The 21052-nt window shown below is 47.3% G+C and overlaps 1 protein-coding gene across 4 annotated transcripts in view; it reads right to left on the minus strand.

Moving 5' to 3' along the window:
* Nucleotides 1-3205: 3205 nt before the first annotated feature.
* LOC149332571 (calcium-independent protein kinase C-like) overlaps nucleotides 3206-21052 on the minus strand; it is a 55439-nt gene continuing 37592 nt past the window's right edge. For 2 of the 4 annotated variants that reach the window (XM_089558210.1, XM_089558208.1), the window contains 8 exons: nucleotides 20780-20885; nucleotides 19812-20011; nucleotides 18664-18837; nucleotides 16665-16819; nucleotides 13695-13833; nucleotides 12726-12914; nucleotides 10705-10851; nucleotides 3206-8234 (listed from right to left, as the gene is read on the minus strand). In XM_089558210.1, coding sequence (XP_089414336.1) covers nucleotides 8055-8234; nucleotides 10705-10851; nucleotides 12726-12914; nucleotides 13695-13833; nucleotides 16665-16819; nucleotides 18664-18837; nucleotides 19812-20011; nucleotides 20780-20885 — 1290 coding nt within the window. In that variant the 3' untranslated portion in view covers nucleotides 3206-8054. The remainder of the gene's footprint in view (nucleotides 8235-10704; nucleotides 10852-12725; nucleotides 12915-13694; nucleotides 13834-16664; nucleotides 16820-18663; nucleotides 18838-19811; nucleotides 20012-20779; nucleotides 20886-21052) is intronic. The other 2 variants (XM_089558209.1, XM_089558211.1) reach the window with 1 other exon arrangement.

Genomic DNA, 21052 nt, shown 5'->3' on the forward strand with positions numbered 1-21052 from the left:
AGAGAGGCTCTCCTCTCACTCGCTCACACACGAGGCAGGTGCGCATGTTCGAGCCCTATGACCGAACCCTGCACGCAGCTCGGTGGGGAAACTCTTTGAACCGGCTCATTGAGGAAGAAGAAGACAAACAATAACCACACCACCATGCCGGTTTAAAGCAGTGCTGAAACGAACCACGGGCACCTCATCGGCAAGCTCGTATCTCAAACAAAGCTCCACTCTGTGAGAGATCCCGTCTGGACAACGGCTAAGGGGGAGTGAACGAAAGGCTTGGAGAGACGATGCACTAACCACGTCTGGCAAGTAAACAAGCGTGTGTGAGTGTATGAGTTTATGCTCTCTCTGCGTCTCGACACTCAGCGCCGGACTGGTGAGAGTGAACTGGCTCCACTGCACCACGGGGCAGGGTTGAGTGGGGTGTGGGGGGAGGGGGGGTAAGAAGGAGGAGAGTGTCAGAAGTGCTGCCACGTTTACCGCTACGCCACTGTTTGCTGCTTGCACGCTCTGGGAATCTAGGTAAACCACAAGTTGATTGTGCAGATCTAAAGGTGCGTTGCTCTAAGCTGCATCTTGTTCCTATACAAACACGCACACCCCACACACCGCGAGAGAGAAAGAGGACGACCGCGTGCCTATGGTTAAGTGCTACGACACCTTGTCCGAACGACGGGGCACTCCACCCTCCCAGTTCTACCTGGAGCCAACGGCCATTCGGTGCTCTCTGGAATACGAAACTGCTCCACTACGCGGGGGGAAAAGAAAACAAGTCTGGTGTTTATCGGGAGCACGACTGCAAGCCTGGTCTCAAACCGAGACTACGGCAGCTGCCTGAGCCAGAATCTTGCTAACTGTGTAGTTAGAACGGTGTGTGACAGATGGCAGGGTGTCCTGCACTGCCCTGGAAACAGTGGAAGTGACCTATAATGCGTGGCCCCCACCCCCCCCGGCAATCGCGTGCATATGGGCAATTGAACCGTGCCCAGAGCAAAACTGGTTTCAACAACCCTGGCATACCGTCCCCGCTGGTTCGTGAACCGATGATCTTTGGCTGGAGGGAAATAAATGAGCCGACAAACAACACAGCTGTTTCGGCTCCTGCAAATGCATGCTTGCAAAGCATCTATGTCGAAGACTGACAACTACCCTGCACTGTCTTTACTGACACTTAATAATGTTGCTGCCCACGACATTTTCGGCGCTCAGTTTCTCAAAAGGAAAAAAAAAAGGAAAAAAGGAATAAGCACTAAGAACGACTTGCATGAATAAAACGGCAGAAATAAAAGTAAATAAGTACCACATAAAACAAAAGCACATATGAGCAAGTACTGACTATAGAGATACATTACCACAGTAACCATCCTGTACACTTTTTACAAGGTGCGCGCATATCAAGACGCAACTATGCTGGACAAAAAAAAAAAGGGCTGTATTCGTTAATTTTCAGACAGAGCCACCTGGTGTCCACTAGAAGCAAAACAAAGCCTTCCTCACCACTCAATGCACATTATAAAAGCCATCACATCACTGCAAGTGAAGATGGATCACTGCACTGACCCCACTCACAAAAGAGCGCTTAGACTTCACCCTTGTTCAAAGAAGACTCTGCAGTATAGTTTACATGCAGCAAGTTTTTTCTGCATTCTTTCTTTATCTCTTTCAGTTCATGATATCACGGCCCTGTGCCGAAATTGGCAAAACAAGGCGTTTACTGTTATGTTCCGATGGCCAGGCATGTAAGCAGCATGTTACGTAACATGATGAGACAGCACTAGCAGGGCTTGAACAATCCTCCCCTGAATCCAACAAGCTGGAACAAGCTCCACTGAAAGTTGGGAAGAATCACCCCACAATGAACACCTTTCCCTTTCCACCTCTGTGGCTGAAACGGGTGAAGCTAAACAGGTGGAAGGACATTTAGACCGGCCCCAGTTACCAAACTACAATGAGTTGGGCTCAGCAATGCACACTATGGCTCCAGAGAAAACTACTTACACGGTAATATTAGGTCTGAACAGACAGCCCTGTTCTGTTAAAGAAAAAAACTGAACCTAAGCACACAGCCTTACAGCCTTCCCTAGTGACTGCAAGCCTCGTTGGCTTGAAGACCTGCACACCGAGAAGCTTTCAACACTTCGCCCAACACGCTTTACGAACAAAAAAGAATATGCACTGCAAACAAGCTGTCAAGTGGAGCTTGGACGTAGAAGTCCGTCTTTTCCGTCACACGAGATGCACACTCGAGGTGCAGTCACTTGGCACGCATGCCAAGACTAAATTTTCTTCGGCTCCCTGCGTGCGGCTCAGTCCGAAAAATCTGTTGTGGCCGCATTGTTAAGTGCAAAAATTAACCTGTAAGTAGACAGCTCACATTCCCATTACCTTGGGCTCACCCGAAATGGACTAAACCGAGAAGAGCCTGGCATTTAAGCGCACCTGTTTAAAGCTCCATGCCCTCACAATGACAAATTGCTCAGTTTGTTTCCTACCTGCCCCTCCCTCTAGCACGAGAAATGCATGGGAGAGGGAAGAAAAAAAAAAGATCGCAAAAGCAAGTAGAAAAAAAAAAAAAGTTGCAGCAGTCTGATCAATAACACTGTACATTTACATTATGTACATGTGCACACACGTGTACCAAACAGTTCAATACCATCTGATGCACTCACTGATGTGCATGTGAGTATTTCTCTATGTGAAACGGCAGTCTCTCATTTTCTTCTCCTCATCGAAGAAAACTTGGAACAGAAACACTTGGATTCACAATTTACAACTTCCTCGATGCACAAAGAATGACGGCTGAGAAAAACAGAGTAATAGAAGCACACGTGTAAGAACTAAAGTCGTGGCAAGTCAGAGGCAAGGAACTACAGAAAGCATTTTAAAGACTACAGCAACGCTGCCGGAATGGGCGCTGCTACGAGGTGCGTTGAAACAAAACTACCATTGGTTGTAGCACTGGAATTCAACAACAACAACAACAAAAAAGGCATCAACTCACTCTGTAGCAGTGCTACGACAAAAAAAAGATGATCTCGATGGAACACCGCGCTCACGCTTTGTGGCTGAATGCGTGTCTGGAAATGCTTACTGCGTCTTGTTCTAATGGGGACAAAGCGACAGCACACTCATCCCAGCACTGAAGATACTAAGTGTGAAATGAACGCAAATAAAAAGCAACAACGCATACACATCGTCTGAGATGCTCAGCGCGGCGGCGGAATATTTATGACACCCCGAAGGGTGTCGAAGACAACGACAGCCGAATCAAGACAGCAGCGAACGTGACCAAAACGCCACCAAACACTCTCAACGTGAGAGCTTACAAAGACAAAACGCTTCGGATAAAAGTTATGCACACTCTGGATGGCCACTGTAACCTGGATGTCATGACACCATTTCAAACTGGTACTGTGACGAGTACCACCTCAGAAACGCACGCCATCAGCATTTCACAATACAGCATTACAAGGCATAGGCTACAAAAACCCAAGCCAACTTAACTTGGCCACATCTTTACACATATGCGCAGCATTTGCCCAAACAAAATGAAACAGACAGAGTAGAGGTGTTTTTCAAATCACTAAACACAGGTAAGAATTTGCTCATTTTTTGCAGGTATGCCAATAGCTTCAGTAGTACTGAAGGCAGAAAACTCATCCTGGTAACTGCAACAGAGACAGACATGTTGCAAAAAGCAACAACAATATGAATATGCCAGCCATTAGAAAGCAGAGAATAAGTCTCGTGACACTGGCCAAATATAAAAAAATTGCAGGAAGTATGAAAGGATAAAGAGAACAGCAAGGGCAGGCTTAAAGTGTCAGAAACACACAGTTCAAGAAATGAGAACGGCATGTGGAACTGACAAGGACATCCCACCTCCGCACCCTTTAAACCAGGGGTCTCAAACGCATGGTCCTGACGGTTTTCCAAGTTCCAGCCTTTGCTCTGAAAGCACCGTTCTTCCCTATTTGTATCGTACCCCTTTATCCTCGTTGACTGTCCGACACAAGATTGTTGCTTACTGTGCTTTACCTTGCTATAAAACAAGGGGCCCCACAGATTTGCGTGAAAAGTGAAGGGTAGCAGCCTCCTAGATTTGCATTAATCCTTCCCAAGCAGCTCAGGTAATTGGCCCAATACTGGAAAGTAATCGTTTCACTCTGGTCCTTTGTAAGGCCAGTTTTGCGAACACATTGCCGATATTGGGCCAATTACCTCTGCTGCCTGGGTTGCTTTAAGTCACCACTTGACTTTCACTATGTCCAAGGCGGCGGAAGAACCGATGTGCCCATGGGTGGCAACAAGAGTGGTGCACTGCTCTCTCTCTTTCCAGCTTCACCCGTTCCCCTCTCTGATAACTGGCCGAGTTTGTCTACGCAGTCTGCACAGCGAGACAAGTTTGAGACCCCCGTTTTAAACGGCACAACACAGCCAGTGGGGAACCAGGCCGAGTTCCCGGAGGTGCGAACATTGCAGTTCTCCCAACGGCGCATACGGGCTGAGACGCAGGCCACCACCGGGCATGCATGGCTGAATCGGCAATCAGAAATAAAAGGGAAAGAATGTAAAACCAAGAGCGAGGGGAATGAAATAATGCGGCGCGACAGAGAAGGGCACTGAGATGCAAAACAACAACAAAACCAGGGACAGGGCCAGCAAGCTGGCTTTGTGATCACAGCTATATCGAGGATTCGGCACAGACAGGTTACGTGTTCCGCACAAAAGACCAGCGACCTTCTGGCGGGCTTCACTCAAGAGACAGCCGCCGGATTTTACGCACACGCTTCCCGCGACTTCCTGCTCTCTCGGCTAAATGCGATGCAAAGCAAGACACGCTTGCTGGCTGAGCTGACCTTCAAGCAAACCCAGAGGAAAAATTGCCTTCACCTTTACGTAACCTTGCGGGGTGCTTAGACATGAACCAGGAACAAAACGTGCCGAATGTGTGGCTGGAAGCGAGTCCTCGTCACATGGTTACAAAGGCATAAGCACTTTCTTTTCTTTGGTGTGTGCGACGCAGGCGGCTGGACACACCCTCGCGTGATTTTATGCACACGGTTTTAAGCCACTCTCGGATGACTTCAACGTAAATGCTAAGCAAGTACCAGGGCTTCCACAGGCAACTAGTTAGAGCTGACTAGCGAGACAATTTTTATGACGAGCTCCCCGCAACATTCCTCCACATTTCACAAAGGCGTAACAGTCCCTCCAGACGTAACAGCTCCTCCAGGCTAACGGACGGTTGAGCGAGTTGGTGCATGATGCAAGAGAAACAGCAGCGCAACTAACACAGCCCAAGAAGGAGCCCAACTCGCCCAACAATCCATTATTCCGGAGTACCTTTCTTGTGCAGTGGGCCCACTTATGCATTTGTGTGCGGATGTTTCGTGTTTTTTCTTGTGCTGTGTTAGCTGCGCCACTGTTTCTCTTGCACGTAACACCCCCAGTCGCAACAGGGTGTACCAACAATGTAAAGGTCAGATGATTTTTCCACTGGGAAGCAACATCATTTTACTTTTCTACAGCTGTTTTCCCACAAACACCTGTTCAAGACCCGAATCCTACTGAACGCTCAAAATTAGAAGGCGGCAAAAAAAAAAGAAAGATTTCTACACAAAAGGTGTATTACTCAGATAATTTACTTTTTACGTGTGACCATTCTACAGTAGTCCCTGGCGTTGATACTATACACCTGAGTGCGGATACACCAGTGGCGGATGTTTGCGGCGCACCCTACAGGCTTCGGCTGTACGCCGACACAACTCAGTCCGCCAAAAACTGCCCGAGCAGAGGCGACACCACCAAACTGATAAGTAAAAGACAAAGCGTGCTTTCCAGCAGCACTCTGTCGAGGATAAGCTGACAAGCTGCTATCATTTAAGCCGCTGTTCCTCAAGGAGCAGTTCTTGCCAAGAGTTCCTTCAGAAGCTCAGCCCAACTGCTCAAGGAAGTTTCATTCCAAGGTGTGCTTTAAAAGTGGCATACCGGTCGCCTTTCTGCACTAGTGCTGTACACGCAACCATTTGCACACAAACACAAAAAAAAGCGCGCGTTTGACCAGGCTGGTGCTCCGCAATGCTTGCAGGGTTCAGTGCAAAAAAGCAAATGCACACCCGGTGTGTGCCAACAATGCTGTACACTACCAACTTTTCACTGGACTTGACCCTAGCTGACAAGCACACAGTTTTTACGCAGGGCAAGACGGATGAGAAAAGACACTGCAGCAAAACAAACAAACAAACAAAGCAATTAATAATATTGCCGCATAAGTATGCACTGTTGATGCTATTGTTTCCTGCCCCAAAATATAGTCTAGCCATAGCGCATGAAACCGCAGAAGCGTTGCGGACAAACCTGAATTAGAAGCTCGTCCACCTGCATATCATTGCTGTTATCCAACTGCACTCCGTACAGTGCCTAGAGCACGAAAATATAATTAACAGGCCAAAAAAAAAAAAGCTCGTGCTCTCCAACACAGAGAAACACTTTCAAGAACTAAGCGGAAACCCGAAGACTGGACAAGTTGGCTTGGTGTTAACAGCGCCCATCTCCACTACTCAAGATGCGAATGAAAGATGGGTGAGCGAAGAGACAAGTGATAGAAAGAAAAAAAAAAAAAAACTCCACGACTGCTGAAAGCGAGTAGCATATGCATGGTTTGTGAGATTGCCCCTCCTCCAAAAAGCATACAAGGGGGTTACACAGAATAAATAAATAAATACTACACATTATGAACACAGCGAAAAACTGGTCACAACTGGCCCAGGTATGAAAGTTGCTGGAGTGACCTGAAACTGAGAGGGTGGGAGCGAGACACGACAATGTACAGAGACAAAGATGGCAAGGCGGAAAAAACAAACAAACAAACAAACAAGAAACTGAAAATGCGAGCAGAAAGAACGTCTCCTTTTCCATAAAAAAGCCTAATTAAAAGAGACTATAAAGACATTGCCCTTTCAGGAACTTGGCCACCAGCGGAAACCATCCCGTCCAGTACGCGCCGACCGCTGGTAATGCTAGCCGTAGGCAAGCCGGACACCGCTCCCACCAAACACACAGAGCAATGTGTGCGGGGATGGGGCATGCGAGATTTCGGACGACGCACCAAACAATGAAAATACTCGTGGTAAAAAGAAAAGCTTCGAAAAATAAAAAGGAAACAGTAAAAGACGCTAGCCCCCCCCATGGGCTCGGCCCTCGCCAGGAGTTCAGGACACATGGCACACTTAAAAACGGGGTCAGCTCTCTCGACTAGACTAGAAAAAGAGTGCCCGGGTGGACTGCTTCCTTTTTTCCTTTGTTTCTGTTTTCTGCTCCGACACCATTGTGCACACACACACACACACACACCCCTGTCTGGCAACTCTGGCTCTTTGCAGTGTCCTAGGAGGCAGGCGGCAGTGAGGGTTCTGAGGGAGGGGAGTCGGAGGGGGGGGGGGGGGGGGGAGCGGGATTGGAGTGGGCATGGCAACGACGTCGATGCTGCCGCAAGAGGAAGGAGACTTGAGGCAAGAGTTCCGGCAGTGCATCCAGAGATGTCTCGACTGCTAGCGTTCACCTCTCTAGGCGAATATAAGCGCAATGAAGAGAGTAGGGGGGAGGGGTAGGCACGTGCGAATTGCCTGTCGCAGCTCCCCAACCCCCCAACCTCCCCCATCACCGGCTGTGAACCCTCTGTTGGAGCTGCACAGCCTGCTGAATGCTGCCATCAGGATGGATGAAAAGAGAGGACACTGCCTTGAAGCTGCAGTCTGCCGCATATGGCAGCCTAACTGGCTCCTGTACACTGCTGCCCTCTGGGGGAGGGTGCAGGCACAGATGTGGAACCTCCGCCCACATCGACAACACAGCCGGGAAAAAGAACGGGGAAACGAATTAAAAAAAAAAAGATGGCCGAGGGAGGGGTGGCGAGGAGGGCACCACTGCTGCCGAGAGGGGAAAGGGGGAAAGAGAGGGAGAGAGAGAGTGTGGCGAATGGTGTGTGTGTGCGCAGAACATGACTAGAGAGGGGGCGAGGCCCGTCGTGTGCGGAAGAGGAGGAGGACAAGGAGACACTACGTCGCGGGCCCGCCCTCGCCCGCAAACCTGGCCGGATTGAAGTCCTCGTTGACGAAAGAGAAGCCCTTGAACTCTTCCTGGTTGATGTTGCGCAACACTTCCTGGTTGACTGGGGTCAGCACTGGCTCTTCTTTGGTGAAGTCTTGGTCGAAGTTGTTCACGTCGCGTTTAGTTTTCTGCGCACACAAGAGCAAGGGGAAAAAAAGCAAAAAAATCTATTAACAAAAAGCCTGACAATAAGGGCCTGACACTCTGCCATGTCAGTTCCAAAGCCCGCTTTAAAATCCGTCCGCATCATGTGACCAACTTTTGGAGGGTGGTGGATGACGTAATCTGTGAGCTCAGGCATCAGCCGTCAGTGGCACCCAGCAACTGCTCTCCACCCGTGTTCTGAGTAACCTTATGCGATGATCTGCTAAAAGGAAAATTTCGAACCAGTCTTAACAGACTAAAAACCAGGCAACCTAGAGGGGCATTTCGCAGCTGGCAGGAGCCAAGAGCCATGGCTCTGCCTGATGGATCCATGAATATTCAGTCACACGTGAGCTGGTTGGAAGCCTTCTTTGAAAAGCACTATATTCCAAAGTGTATATGCATGGTATGTGGTGTAAACATTGCACACAGTACATGACGAGACTAGCATGGAGTACGACTAATAGAAGATTAATTTCACAGGACCAATGGAATGACGACAATGTAGTATTGGGGAAAAAAGTGGTATAATCCACATGACGGGAGCCGGAGCAATAGGAAAACTGCATTGCAACGCCACCTACAGGCGGCATCTGGGATCGAGACAGCCAATGCGTGACCTTTATTATCAGCAGGCATGCCGCTTGGCTCGTTTCAATGCTTCGTGCTTTAGCTCACCAAAATGCCGCAGTTTTCCGTTGCTCCGGCTCCCACCGCTTGGAGTATAGGTACCACTTTTGTCCCCGATAGTACACTCAATAATGGAGCTTGTCGCATTAGAAACTGCTTCTTTCCTTATCAAGTAAGTTCCGATTGGAAGTGGGATAAGTTAACAGTCATGGCTTCTTGTTCTCTCAGCCCCGATCAAGCACCGCCCTGACAGAGCATTAGATTACAATGAACCAGAACAGGCAGTGTAGCACGTGGCTTGGATTATGCACTGGGAGGTTGATCCTGCCACTGGCAACCGAAGCGAAGGCGTTGCAGTTGCCCACTCTCGAACGCGTTGCTATGGCGTTAGTGAGCTTGTCTACAAACAAAATTGGCAACTTGCATCGTGCAGCATGCCTGGTGCATAAAATGGCGAAATACTTTTTTGGTCGCACAGCCAGTACTCCAACAGTGATTTAGGCGAAAAAAAAGTGGTAGGGTTTTTAACGTAGTTACACTGAGTAGATGTGCGAAAGCATATGTTTAGCCTGGTAGGCTCATAGTTTTGCTTTGCTAGGTCATTGGCACATCTGGCGACGGTATTAGTTTCATAGCAGTATTAGTCGATGAAGACGACGATGTGCAATGCACAACCCGAGAGCATGTTGCAGTTTAAAGGGGCTGCGAAACACTGCTTGGGGGGATACCGGCTATACTTCAGGTGGGTTCTTTATGTCACACAGATGCTGACTTAAAAAGAATTACAGGAATCGATATACAGGAACGGGAGTTATTCAGTGAAGAAATTTCAAAATACAAGCAAACAAAACGCTGCCCTCAACTCGATTTTTGCGGGGCTTCCCACTCCTATTTCGCTCTCCCAATGACGGCACCTGGCGCAACCAATCAAAACAGCCAGCCAGAGCACGTCGCGGAAGTTTGCACTCCATGGTTGCCTGCTCTCTGTAACTCGTTCTTGCTGAGACTGGCAGCGTCGTTTCCATGCCAGAGCGGCCCTGGTGGTGTATTTTTATTTTACTTGCTTTGCAGGGCTTTTATCTAAGACAAACAAGTTGTTTTTGTTGATCTAATATGAAACGCAGACAGGGGACAAAATGTGTCTCTATTTATTCACACAATTTACAGTATATTTACTGTTTTTCCGATCATCAAGCTCGTGCCAGGTGATGTCATATCCGCTGCTAAAAACCCACTACTGTGGGCGACACCATCAGAGCCATGAAGTTGTTTTTGGGAGGACATTAAAATATTAAAAAACGGAATATACGTGGCATTACCGACGCTAATAGCACCATTATAACTCACCGTATGCAATCAACCGGCAAAACAGTTAACTAAGATTGTGTTTCTGGGCCCCTTTAACATGAGGCGTGGTCGGCTGCAGCAATAGCATAGTGCTCTCGTGTAGTGGTCAGCAAAGCTGATCTGTTCACACCGCCGCAGGTTCGAATCCCAGTTGCAGCAATATTTTATTTATTTATGGTTTGGCCAAGGTCACCCTCAAGGTCAAGCTTCACACAAACCCGGTGAGCCGGTTAGGCCCTCGTGAAGCGGTGCTTTTGCACTAAAAACGCGACCACTCAAAAAGCACTTGAACGCCACGGTGATCCACCTGTTTCTTGTGCAGCTGCGATAGGAGACTCTTGAAAGCAGGCCGCCACTGGCGTCATGCGGAGGCATGACTGCAGTTCACTGTAACCAGTTACAGTAACCACTGTAACCAGTTCACTGTAACTAGGCTGGCCATACGCGCACACACAGGTAGGTGAGAGAGACACTCACAATCTTGGGCTTGAAGGGTGGCTTGACCTTGCGTGCCTCCAGGGCCTCCCAGTCTATGTCCTTGAAGAAGGCGTGGCTCAGAATGGCCTGCTCCCCACCTTGCGACTCCACGCAGCCCAGCCGCTTGGCAGGGTTCTTGGTCATGAACTGCACGCACAACCACCACTGCGCTCACATCATGACCGACAATTCCCTTTCCCTCCCTTCTTTTTCCGTTCTCTCCTGGAATGCAGTTTTACTTTTCTTTTATATCTGGTTTATTTTGTGCTGCTTGTGACGAAACGGTGCTCAGCAGCCGATTTTGCTGCTACAAAGTGACCCAGAAATCAGCAAACCTCTGAATTTCAAGTCGATCAACTCGTCAGCCTCAAGGTCAGTCAAGGTCAGTCAAGGTCAATCAAGGTCAGTCTCAAAATCAATCTTGTAATTTGCTTGATTAAAAAGTGTGGGCAAAAATGAAGGGGAAGGAAGCACCATGTGTGACTCTTGATGCTTTGCCATCTTGTTTAGCATATCTAAGATGTGCCTTTTGGCTACACTTTTTGACGTTACATCCTGTTTTGCATAACTTGGCAGTCGCATCTGCAACTTAAGGACGATTCACATGACGGGCTGTTCATCTGCGGCCCACGCATTACGTGTTCATGCGTCACCATACTGAGAGGCGCTCTGTCGGCCCGCGGACAGGTCAAGCAAGGAAGCTCAGGTGCCTCTCCCCTCATGAAAATTAGCGGTGGCCCGTGAAGATGCATGCACTAGCTCTGGCAACTGGGCTAGCAAGACGGCCCAGGCCATTGAGGAGTTGGACAAAGAGCCGCACCCGCTTCGTAGAAATTCCTCTGCAGTTCAATAAAGTTTTTCTTCCATTCAATCGCACAGTCATGGGTCGGGAGGAAAGACCAGTTCGACCAGCCTTGCCAAACACTCTAAAATAGTCTGGCAACTGCGGTACACCCAGAGCGTCATCTGCTCTTTTGGTCCGTCGCGTCTGCTTGACGTCATCAGATCGCAGGCCAGTTTTTAGTGGCATATGAACACGTGATGCGCGGGCCTCGGGTGAACGGACCGTTGTGTGAATCGGCCTTTAAAGGGTCAGTCTACTCACCGAGATGAGTGTATAAATAATGGCATATTCTGGTAGTTGGCACCCTATAACATCAATAACGAGGGGTCTGCGCCCGGTTTAGGCAGGAATTTATATTTTATTTCGGCGTTAAAAGTCGCGTAAAAAAGCATGGTGGCGACCCCAGACGTTCATTTTGTTCAAGAAAGTGGTAGTCTTTTTTTGTAGAAGCATAAGTGAATATACTACGTACCATTTGTATGCCCCAATGTCAGAGAAACGCACGTTTTGTTCTAGTAAACTGTAGAAGGTGTACCGCTCGCTTTTTTTAAATCACATGAATATTTATAGTTACACGTACGCAAAACGCAGGCACATTCCCACTTTTAGTTCAGCGTATGCTAGCAGAGACGCAAAAATAAACTCAGCCTATAGTGGCGCCATCTGGTCGTCAGGACAGGAACCATTGCTGTAAACAAACCGACTCTCCACTTAAGCCTAGGAGCGGCAGAATCGTCACTCTAATTATTAAAATAAAGCAAATTTATCTCTTATATGTTTTCTTATAGGCGAGATGAGACGAAGCGAAAGACAGGCGCCCTATTTATGGCCAGTGAACGCACTGAAAAAGGCAGCAACAACGAGAATTCAGTTCGAAGCGAGAGGTCCGGCTTCGACGGGCGCCGCCATGTTTGTCGCCGCGCGGCGGAAATCCAGATCGTTGCCAGATGAGACTACCATCTCATACTGCTGTGTTCCCACATCAATAAATTCTATTTTAAAATGTTCTACCGCACTCCTTGGCACCACAGCTGGCTAAACGGTAATTTGAGTAAAGAGCTATCGGTTGCCGCAAAGAAAATATGGTCGATAAAATTCAGTAGACTGACCCTTTAACGTTTCCCTTCCATGCACTTGTTTCCTGCCGCCAGTGTGACCTGCAAGTATGTGTACGCACCCCTTTGAGGATGGAGACGGCCTCCTTGCTCAACCAGACCGGGTAGAGGACGTCGTCGTGCAGAATCGACTCGAAGAGGTCGTCCTCGTTGTCCGCCTCGAAAGGCGGCTGGCCCGCCATCATCTCGTACATGAGCACGCCCAGCGCCCACCAGTCTACTGAGGGGCCGTACTCCAACTCTTGCAGGATCTGAAGGAAAAGCGTAGGGGGGGGGGGGGGGGGGGTTGACCGAGCATACTTCTCGAACTTTTGTAAGTGGCTCCTAAACACAAGTTCAACCCACGTGCTCGAGTACAGGAACCCACAGTTGGGCTTCACTTAGGCTTCACTTGATATAATTTTCTGCGAGACCACGTCTGGTTATTGGAATTATCCGGTGCTCATGTCTAATTAAAATTCCTGAAAAAAAAAACTGATGAAAGGCACAAAAAGAACAGTCCTGTCTTGCAAAAAGGCTGCGCAGGAGTGTATACTTCTTGTACCATGGCTAACGCCCCTAACTGTCTGCTACATAACATTTTAAGTTAAAAAATTAGACATTAAAAAAACTGATGTCTGCTCACAAGTGCCCATTACAATGTTTTATGCAGCATTTTAGCGTATCATATACCTAAACCGCCACCACAAAAAAGAATGTTGCTAAGGCCTTAACCAACTCAGTGAACATGCCATTTCCTTGATGACTGTAGCGACAATACTGTTTAATACATCAAAATACGCTTCTATTAGCAGATTATCTGTACAAGGACAATCTGAGAATCTGAGAATGTTTTATGTCTTCAGAATGTCTTACCAACTAGCCTCTCATCACACACTTCTACACAAGGACAATGGCTGGTCCAGAAGCGAAACTGGGTCAAATACGAAATATTGGTTTTCACTTTTGTACGTAAATCTATGGTCATTTCTCAGTGCCACAGCACTGTCCATACGCGTCTAGACCATGAGTAGTGGACTTGTGCCCCCCACCTCTGGTGCAATGTAGTCGGGAGTGCCACAGAAGGTGGTTGTCGTGACACCGTCCTTGATGCCTTCTTTGCACATGCCAAAGTCCGCAATCTTGCAATGACCATCCGTGTCTAAGAGAATGTTGTCTAGTTTCAAATCCCTGCATGAATACAAAGCAGCACAGCGTAAGGGAAACGCCAATGAACACGCATACAATGAGTTACAATCTCAAAAGATCTTCATCTACTTTAACATCTTCTTACTGACACCTTCTGCTAAAGACCACACCACTTAAGCTCCAAGGAAACTGTTATCGTCTGCTTTCTTCTCGTCTATCCTTAAAGGGGGATGTGGGGATCAGATCACAAAAACCGCGAAAAAAGTCGATTTTTGAAAAGTACACTTTTTGGCATCTCCAACACTTTCTATGTTGTGCTGAAATATTTCACCCAAAAATGAACTTTAAGCGCTCCAAATAAATATTGTTACGTGGCGGCCAGCCGAAGAATGAGACGTGGTGAACGATGGCTATGAGATGATTTAATGGCCGCTGGCCTAGCGCGAGCGCTCCGTCCCGCGCCACTGCCAGCTTCGTCTTCGTCACACTACCCGGGGCCTCCGAGCGATCGTCCCGATCGGTGACGAACAGACGGCGAAGGGGATTTGTCAGCATCTACACATAGACAGTGTGTGCTAGCTTAGAACTTTCAGGCTCGTTTTGTCGAAAGTTTGTTCGAGCTTAATACTCATACGTTGCTCATGGAAAGCGTAGCATAGTAATGGGTGCATGGATTTTTGCCCCGTTTCTTTTGCTGTGGTCGCTGAAGTTTGGTCTGCGTCAAGACAGCCTCAGATTTACCATTTAGGCTCACATGTTTTTATTACATGCTAATGATACATTCTAAACATAAAAAGAAGGTGCATATTGTGTCATTTAAAAAAAAGAGCAGAGAAATTAAACAAAAAATTAAGAGCGTCTTGATTTACACCACACTTCTTAGTAAATATTAGAAGCAGATACAGACCTGTAGCCTGTTTTTTTATCATGTTAGGCTTTCCACATGCAAACAACGTGGGGACAACATATAAACAAAGATAAAAGGGAACCTGGTGGAGGTGTCATTGTGAAACTTTATACCTGATTGTTTGATGCTGTTCTAAACCAGTCTGCCAAATTTCATCACTCTAAGTTGAAAAATACAAAAGTCGCCTTCGATCCCCTCATCCCCCCTTAAATTTCAATCAATTCAAAGCAAAAAAACAAATAAACAAAATATACATAAGGGCACCTAATTCTATTACCCATTGGTAATCTGATAGCATTAGCAGCTGTTGATACCTTTACCAAAAGAGACGTCTCTTCCCATCTGGTGATATAACCTCCCTCCAGCCAATGGGAGAGCTCCCGTCTGGTGACATCATTTCCCTCCAGCCAATGGAAATGCTCCGGTCTGGTGATGTCACTTTTCTCCAACCAATAGGTGAATTTTGTCACTGACTACAAGTTTTGACCCCATAGGTCTCCTAATGTTATTGCATTCAAATGTCGGCTCTACACTGAATACTCAACTGCACCAGCCTAGTGGGCTGAAAATCGGGACAGTCCATGGTACACGACCAGTCTTTTTAAGCCAAAATGGCCGTAACAGAAGGCAAACTTATCGATGCCAAGAAACAATTAAGGCTCTTTATCAAGGACATACACTACTCCCTGTTCTGTGTCGAAAGTCACTAAACAAGATTGTGCCCGCATGTTTATCACCGCGAGCTTGCCATTAATGCTAACTTTGTCATCGATAGAAAAAAACAACAACGCATGAAAGTCCCAAACAGCCGAGCACAATTCACAAGCCTAGTTCTGTGAGATGACAAAGCAGGCTTGCCTGAAACTGACCAGAGCATAACATCTGGAGTTTGCCATTTCGCGCTTTCATATCATGGGTGACTTTGAATGGCAGTAACAATAAGAACCATGGACACCCAAAATTTGAGGAAAGAATATAAAACGCAAAAAACAGGAACAATACCATGTCTTAATTTTTTATGCCCAACTAAGGATGTCACCTAGCATAATAATCCAACTCTGACCTATGTGATTAAATGCTTAAAGGTGCACTGAAGAGGAATCTGAACTCGTCTTTTTGCCGCGGGAACTCGACCTGCACGTTCCGAGCATTCTTAGAAACTTCAATTTATTACCCTGTGTGGCCGATTTCCCTAATTAAATCGAATTAACGTCCGGCTCCCGCCTTTTTTTAATTCTCCCTCGTACGGTGGGCGGAGTCGACCAACGCAGGGAGTGCCTTTCACTCAGTCCCGTGGCGGCTTGCTGCTCTGCCATCGGCGGAGTAATATGTAGTAGTCCGTAGAAGCAAATAGTCTGTGCGTATTTTTATTTCTGCGGGCTTATTTTGCGGTTATATTATCTGCAAATGAAACAATTTATTCACGGAAACCTAAAAAACAAAATAAAGCGAAAGCAAAGCCTCCACGGAGCTGGCTGAAGGGCACTCCACGCGTTGGTCGACTCTGCCCACCGTACGAGGGAGAATTAAAAAAAAAAGGCGGGAGCCGGACGTTAATTCGATATAATTAGGGAAATCGGCCACGCAGGGCAATAAGTCGCAGTTTCTAAGAATGCTAGGAACGTGTAGATTGAGTTCCCGCGGCAAAAAGACGAGTTCAGATTCCTCTTCAGTGCACCTTTAAATTACATATATCATGAATTCTACTCAAGGCCAGCTCTGAAGCATTTTGGGCTGATTTAGCCAACCTGTTTGTAGCAGTATATTTTATATTCCAATGGCTGCATCCATGAGAAAGAAACAAACTTAATGAACGCAGCAACTGATGCTAGTCAGCTGAACTGCACACAACTGCTGGGGTAATAAACTGTCGAAAGCAGCTGCAGCAAGCGTACAGCAAAAACGCGACGCTGCACTGGTCGAGTGAGAGGCACCAACACGAATGGTTGGCAAACGGGAGGCTCACCTATAAATGACTCCGTACTGATGTAGAAACATGAGGGCTAGCGTCACCTCGGCTGCATAGAATCGTGCTCGTGGCTCGTCAAACTTCCGGGCCTTCTGAATCTGAAACATCAGGTCTCCACCGTTGACATACTCCATGACAAAGAACAGCCGGTCCTGGGAGGAAAAGGGAATGGAACAGTGCACACGGTCACAGGCAGCACACTCACGCCACGGAACGTGGAATACGTTCAAGTGAGCAAACTGCTCCGCCGGAGCAGCGGCAGAAGCTAAACGCCATGGTAGTGAGACGGAAATGCGAAACTTATCATCTTCTCACCAGAACAAGAAAAAAATTTGGTTTAGCAAACTTAAAGGTGTATAGGCACCTATCTTTTGAATCCATGTTTTATTGTTTGAAATGATGCATAAGGCATTATTATATATGGGCAAAACCATGATCTGAGCTAGTTGGTACATCTTCACAACTTCACCAAGTGAAGTTCGCCATGTGAAGTTCGCCATGTGAAGTTCACCAAGTGAAGTTCACCATGTGAAGTTCACCCTGTCCTTCCTTCTCTGTCTTTGTTCCTCGTCGCAGCGCTGGTGAAGTTGTGAAGTATTATATATGGATTACCGTGTGGCATTCTCCTATGACCGCTAAATAATTTATAATCGAATTTCTTTCTCGTGCTGTTTCGGTTTCAACAGCCGAATGATGACTGTGATATCAAAGAGTGGTTATGGGTGACGTGAGGCACGAAAAAGCTGCAACATAATCGCTGCTTCTACATTCGTTGTCATTCCGGATTTGAGGAAGGGTGGCTTCAACACTGCAGTGAATTAAAACCATGAAGCAGCGATGATATCGACGTTTTTTCATGCCTCACACACGACATATAACCACACTTTGACACGGTCTTCGCTCGGCTGTTGAAATCGAAACAGCATGACAGAAAAATTTGATCATAAATTATTTAGTGGTCGTGGGCAAAAACCACTCTGCCCCTTCTACACTGCGCAAGAGCAAATGTCTATATAAAAAAAAAAGCCTGGGGTTCTGCAAGTACACACAAAAGTATAGAAATGTAGCCTACCCACTAGCCGGGAGCAGAACTTAGCATGAAACGGTTACAAGCTCACAGAAAGTTGTCAGCAACCACCAAGACCTATTAGTGCGATGTCTGAGAATCTTCTCCGTTCAACATGTGCTGCTCTTTCAACTTCAGACCCCTTGACTAGCTGCAGTGTCAACAGTGTGCTGGTCTTAGTGCGAAAAGTTTGTTCCTAGCTATTTACAAGTGTCTGCTATGAGGGACGCCATAGTGAAGTGCTCTGGAAATTTCGACCACCTGGAGTTCTTTAACGTGCACTGACATCGAACAGTACACGAGCCTCTAGAATTTCACCTCCACCAAAATTCAGCTGCCGCGGCCAAGATCGAACCCGCGTCTTTCGGGCCAGCAGCCAAGCGCCGTAACCACTGAGCCACCGCGGCGGGTGTCATATCGAATAGTACATTATGGCCACTGCCTTGTTATGAATGTTCAGTGCCAAAATTGTTTTACAGGGGCTGTTGTTTTGTCATTTTGGCCATCCATGAAGAGTTGACAAGGTGCTTTTTTATAGTTGCTGCTAATACGCATACACTAGGACGGGATAGAAGGGATCTCCCTTGCTTTGAACACTCAAGGGATACTGGATTGACGTCTGAACAAAGTTTCCAATGCCACATGCATGAAGAACCAAACAAATCAAAGGCAGCATTCAAGACAAAAACAATTGTCATTCGAAGCACTAGTATCGCTAACCATTGATGATCCCGCAATGGAGCACTGTAGGCTTAGAGCTTCTCGCAGGACTGAGGAAAGATGTTTCGCAAAAAGTGTGCATTTCATTCCAGATCTGCACCACTTATTGCATAAATTATTTCTCACATACCCTCTGCTACAGTTTTCAGAAATGAAGATGCCTCCATTGCAGCTACAACATATGGCAGGCCAGGCAGCTGCGGGGCCTACCTCAGTTTGAAAGCAGCAGTGGAGAGCTGTGAGGAACGGGTGTTTGGCGGACAGCGTCAGGATGCGCTTCTCCGTCATGGTGCAGTCCACATCGTCGTCTTGCAGAATGACGTCCTTCTTGAGCACTTTTACGGCGTACACTTCTTCTGTGCCCTTACGCTCGGCTAACATGACCTGAGCGAAAAGAAGTTGAGCCCGTTGAAGCCTGAGTGAGGCACGCTCCCAGGTGCAACTCTCAGCATTAACCCGCGGTCACAGGCAGGCCACCCAGCGGTCTCGACAAAGCAGTTTATGCAAGCTATCGTCCAGAAAATGGGGTGTCTACAGATCATCACCACCACCATCACAAGCCAGGTTATGTTTGCTGCAGGACTAGTTCCTCCTCCACTGACCTCCAATGTTATAACCAGTGAGAGAGAGAGAGAAGCTCTTTAATTGAAACACCGAGAATTTAGTTGGTGTTTAAAGCCGTTGACTTACTACTATGCGTGTGGAAGGCATTCAGGGAAAGAAATATGAAATGAGACAGGTGTAGGAAATTGGATGACAAAGATCATCACATAGAGAATGCACAGTGAGAGGGCTTAACAGAGGGATTAGAGTTTGTCTAGGAAACCAATGTCACCTAAATGCTATTCAAATAAAAAGTTCATAGCGAATCTCTGCTGCCTATGGCACACTAACGGTCCTAATACACTGTTGAGTGTTATGAGGCACTTGAGTGAGTGATTCTACAAGATGTTCTAATGTGCAGCTCCTCAGCCATACTGAAGGGCTCTGAAATGATAATTTAGGCCACCTGGGGTTCTTTAATGTGCGGCGACATTGCACAGCACAGGGGCATCTTTGGGGCTTCAGCCCCATTGAAACGTGGTTGCCACATTGAATCCGGGTCCTACGGTTCAGTAGATGAGCGCCCTAGCAGCTCAGCCACCACAGCGGGTCTATCATTTATTCAGCGCTACCAGTACCTCAGCTAGTTTCTATGCACCGCCCACCAGTGTTTGTATAAATGTCTACAAGCCTTCATACATGAAATGTCGGACACCACTTTCTTTGTGACGGTGATTCGTATGACGATTTTCGTTGTTAGAAGCCAGTGAACACAGACAGCAAGTGCCCGAAATCAGCACACAGTGAGTGAGCACCTTTCCGAAGCTGCCTTTGCCGAGCACTTTGATGAAGGTGAAGTCCTCCAGACCAAACTTCCGTGGCCGCCGGCTGTCCCGGCTGCTGGGAGTGGGAGAGAATTTCTCGACAGGCTCGCCGCCCGTGTCCGGCACCTGGAGCGACAGCTGCCCGTATGAGTCCGTCAGGGACAGCATGTCGTAGGCCCCGAAGCTCATGCCTGCGGGAAGGGGCACCGCACATACGTGCGCAAGCATAAAGGTGTAAACAGCACAGCCTAAGAGCACGGCCTAAAAAAATAGCCTACGAGTACAGCCTTGGAGTACAGCATAACAGTACAGCCTAGGAGTACAGCATAATAGTATAGCATAAGAGTACAGTGTAACAGTACAGCATAAGAGTATAGCGTAACAGTACAGCTTAAAAGTACAGTCTAACCGTACAGCCTAAGAGTACAGCATAAGAGTACAGCACAACACTATAGCATAAGAGTACAGTGTAAAAGTACAGCATAACAGTACAGCCTAGGAGTACTGCATAAGAGTACAGCGTAACAGTACAGCATAAGAGTACAGTGTAACAGTACAGCATAAGAGTACAACGTAACAGTACAGCTTAAAAGTACAGCTTAAAAGTACAGCTAAGAGTACGGCCTAACAATAAAACCATATACAGGTGCCTACAAAAGTTTCCGGAACACAAAAATTGCGAAAAACCTTAACTGTCGGGCAGTCTAAGCCTGCAGGAACTGAAGGGTGTGCTCTGCACTTGCCTGAACAACCTGCACAATGCACCCCTCAATGCCTGGCTGCACCTCGGGACAATGAGAAAATTCACGTTATTCGTAATTTTGGTGTTCCAAAAACTTTTGTGGGAACCTTTATAGGCGAGGCACAGTGGTGGGCTACAAGTGCACTTTTGAGAAGGTACCGCAGTCTAAGAAAGTCCACGTGAAAAACAGCACCACTTGAGAAATTCTGCACCTTACCTGGCATTCCTTTCTCCTCATCCGCAGTGGCTGGCAGGGGGGATGTGTGCGATCTTTCAGACACGGATTGCGACAACTTGTTGGGAGATTCACTGATGGAGGTCTGCTGGGTGGCACGCACATACACACAGAAGGAAAAAGGGAGGGAGGTGTAATTGGTTAATGCTCATCAACAGGCCTCTTCTGAGAGTTGCGAAAAGGACCCTCTTTTGCTTTTTAAACTTCCGCAACGTGTGATGACTGGCTGAAGCAGCAGTAGAAGTGGTTGCAGTC

This window comes from Amblyomma mixtum, chromosome 8, assembly GCF_055824585.1.
Source record: "Amblyomma mixtum isolate Tamu chromosome 8, ASM5582458v1, whole genome shotgun sequence".
In the NCBI taxonomy this organism is placed as follows: domain Eukaryota; kingdom Metazoa; phylum Arthropoda; class Arachnida; order Ixodida; family Ixodidae; genus Amblyomma; species Amblyomma mixtum.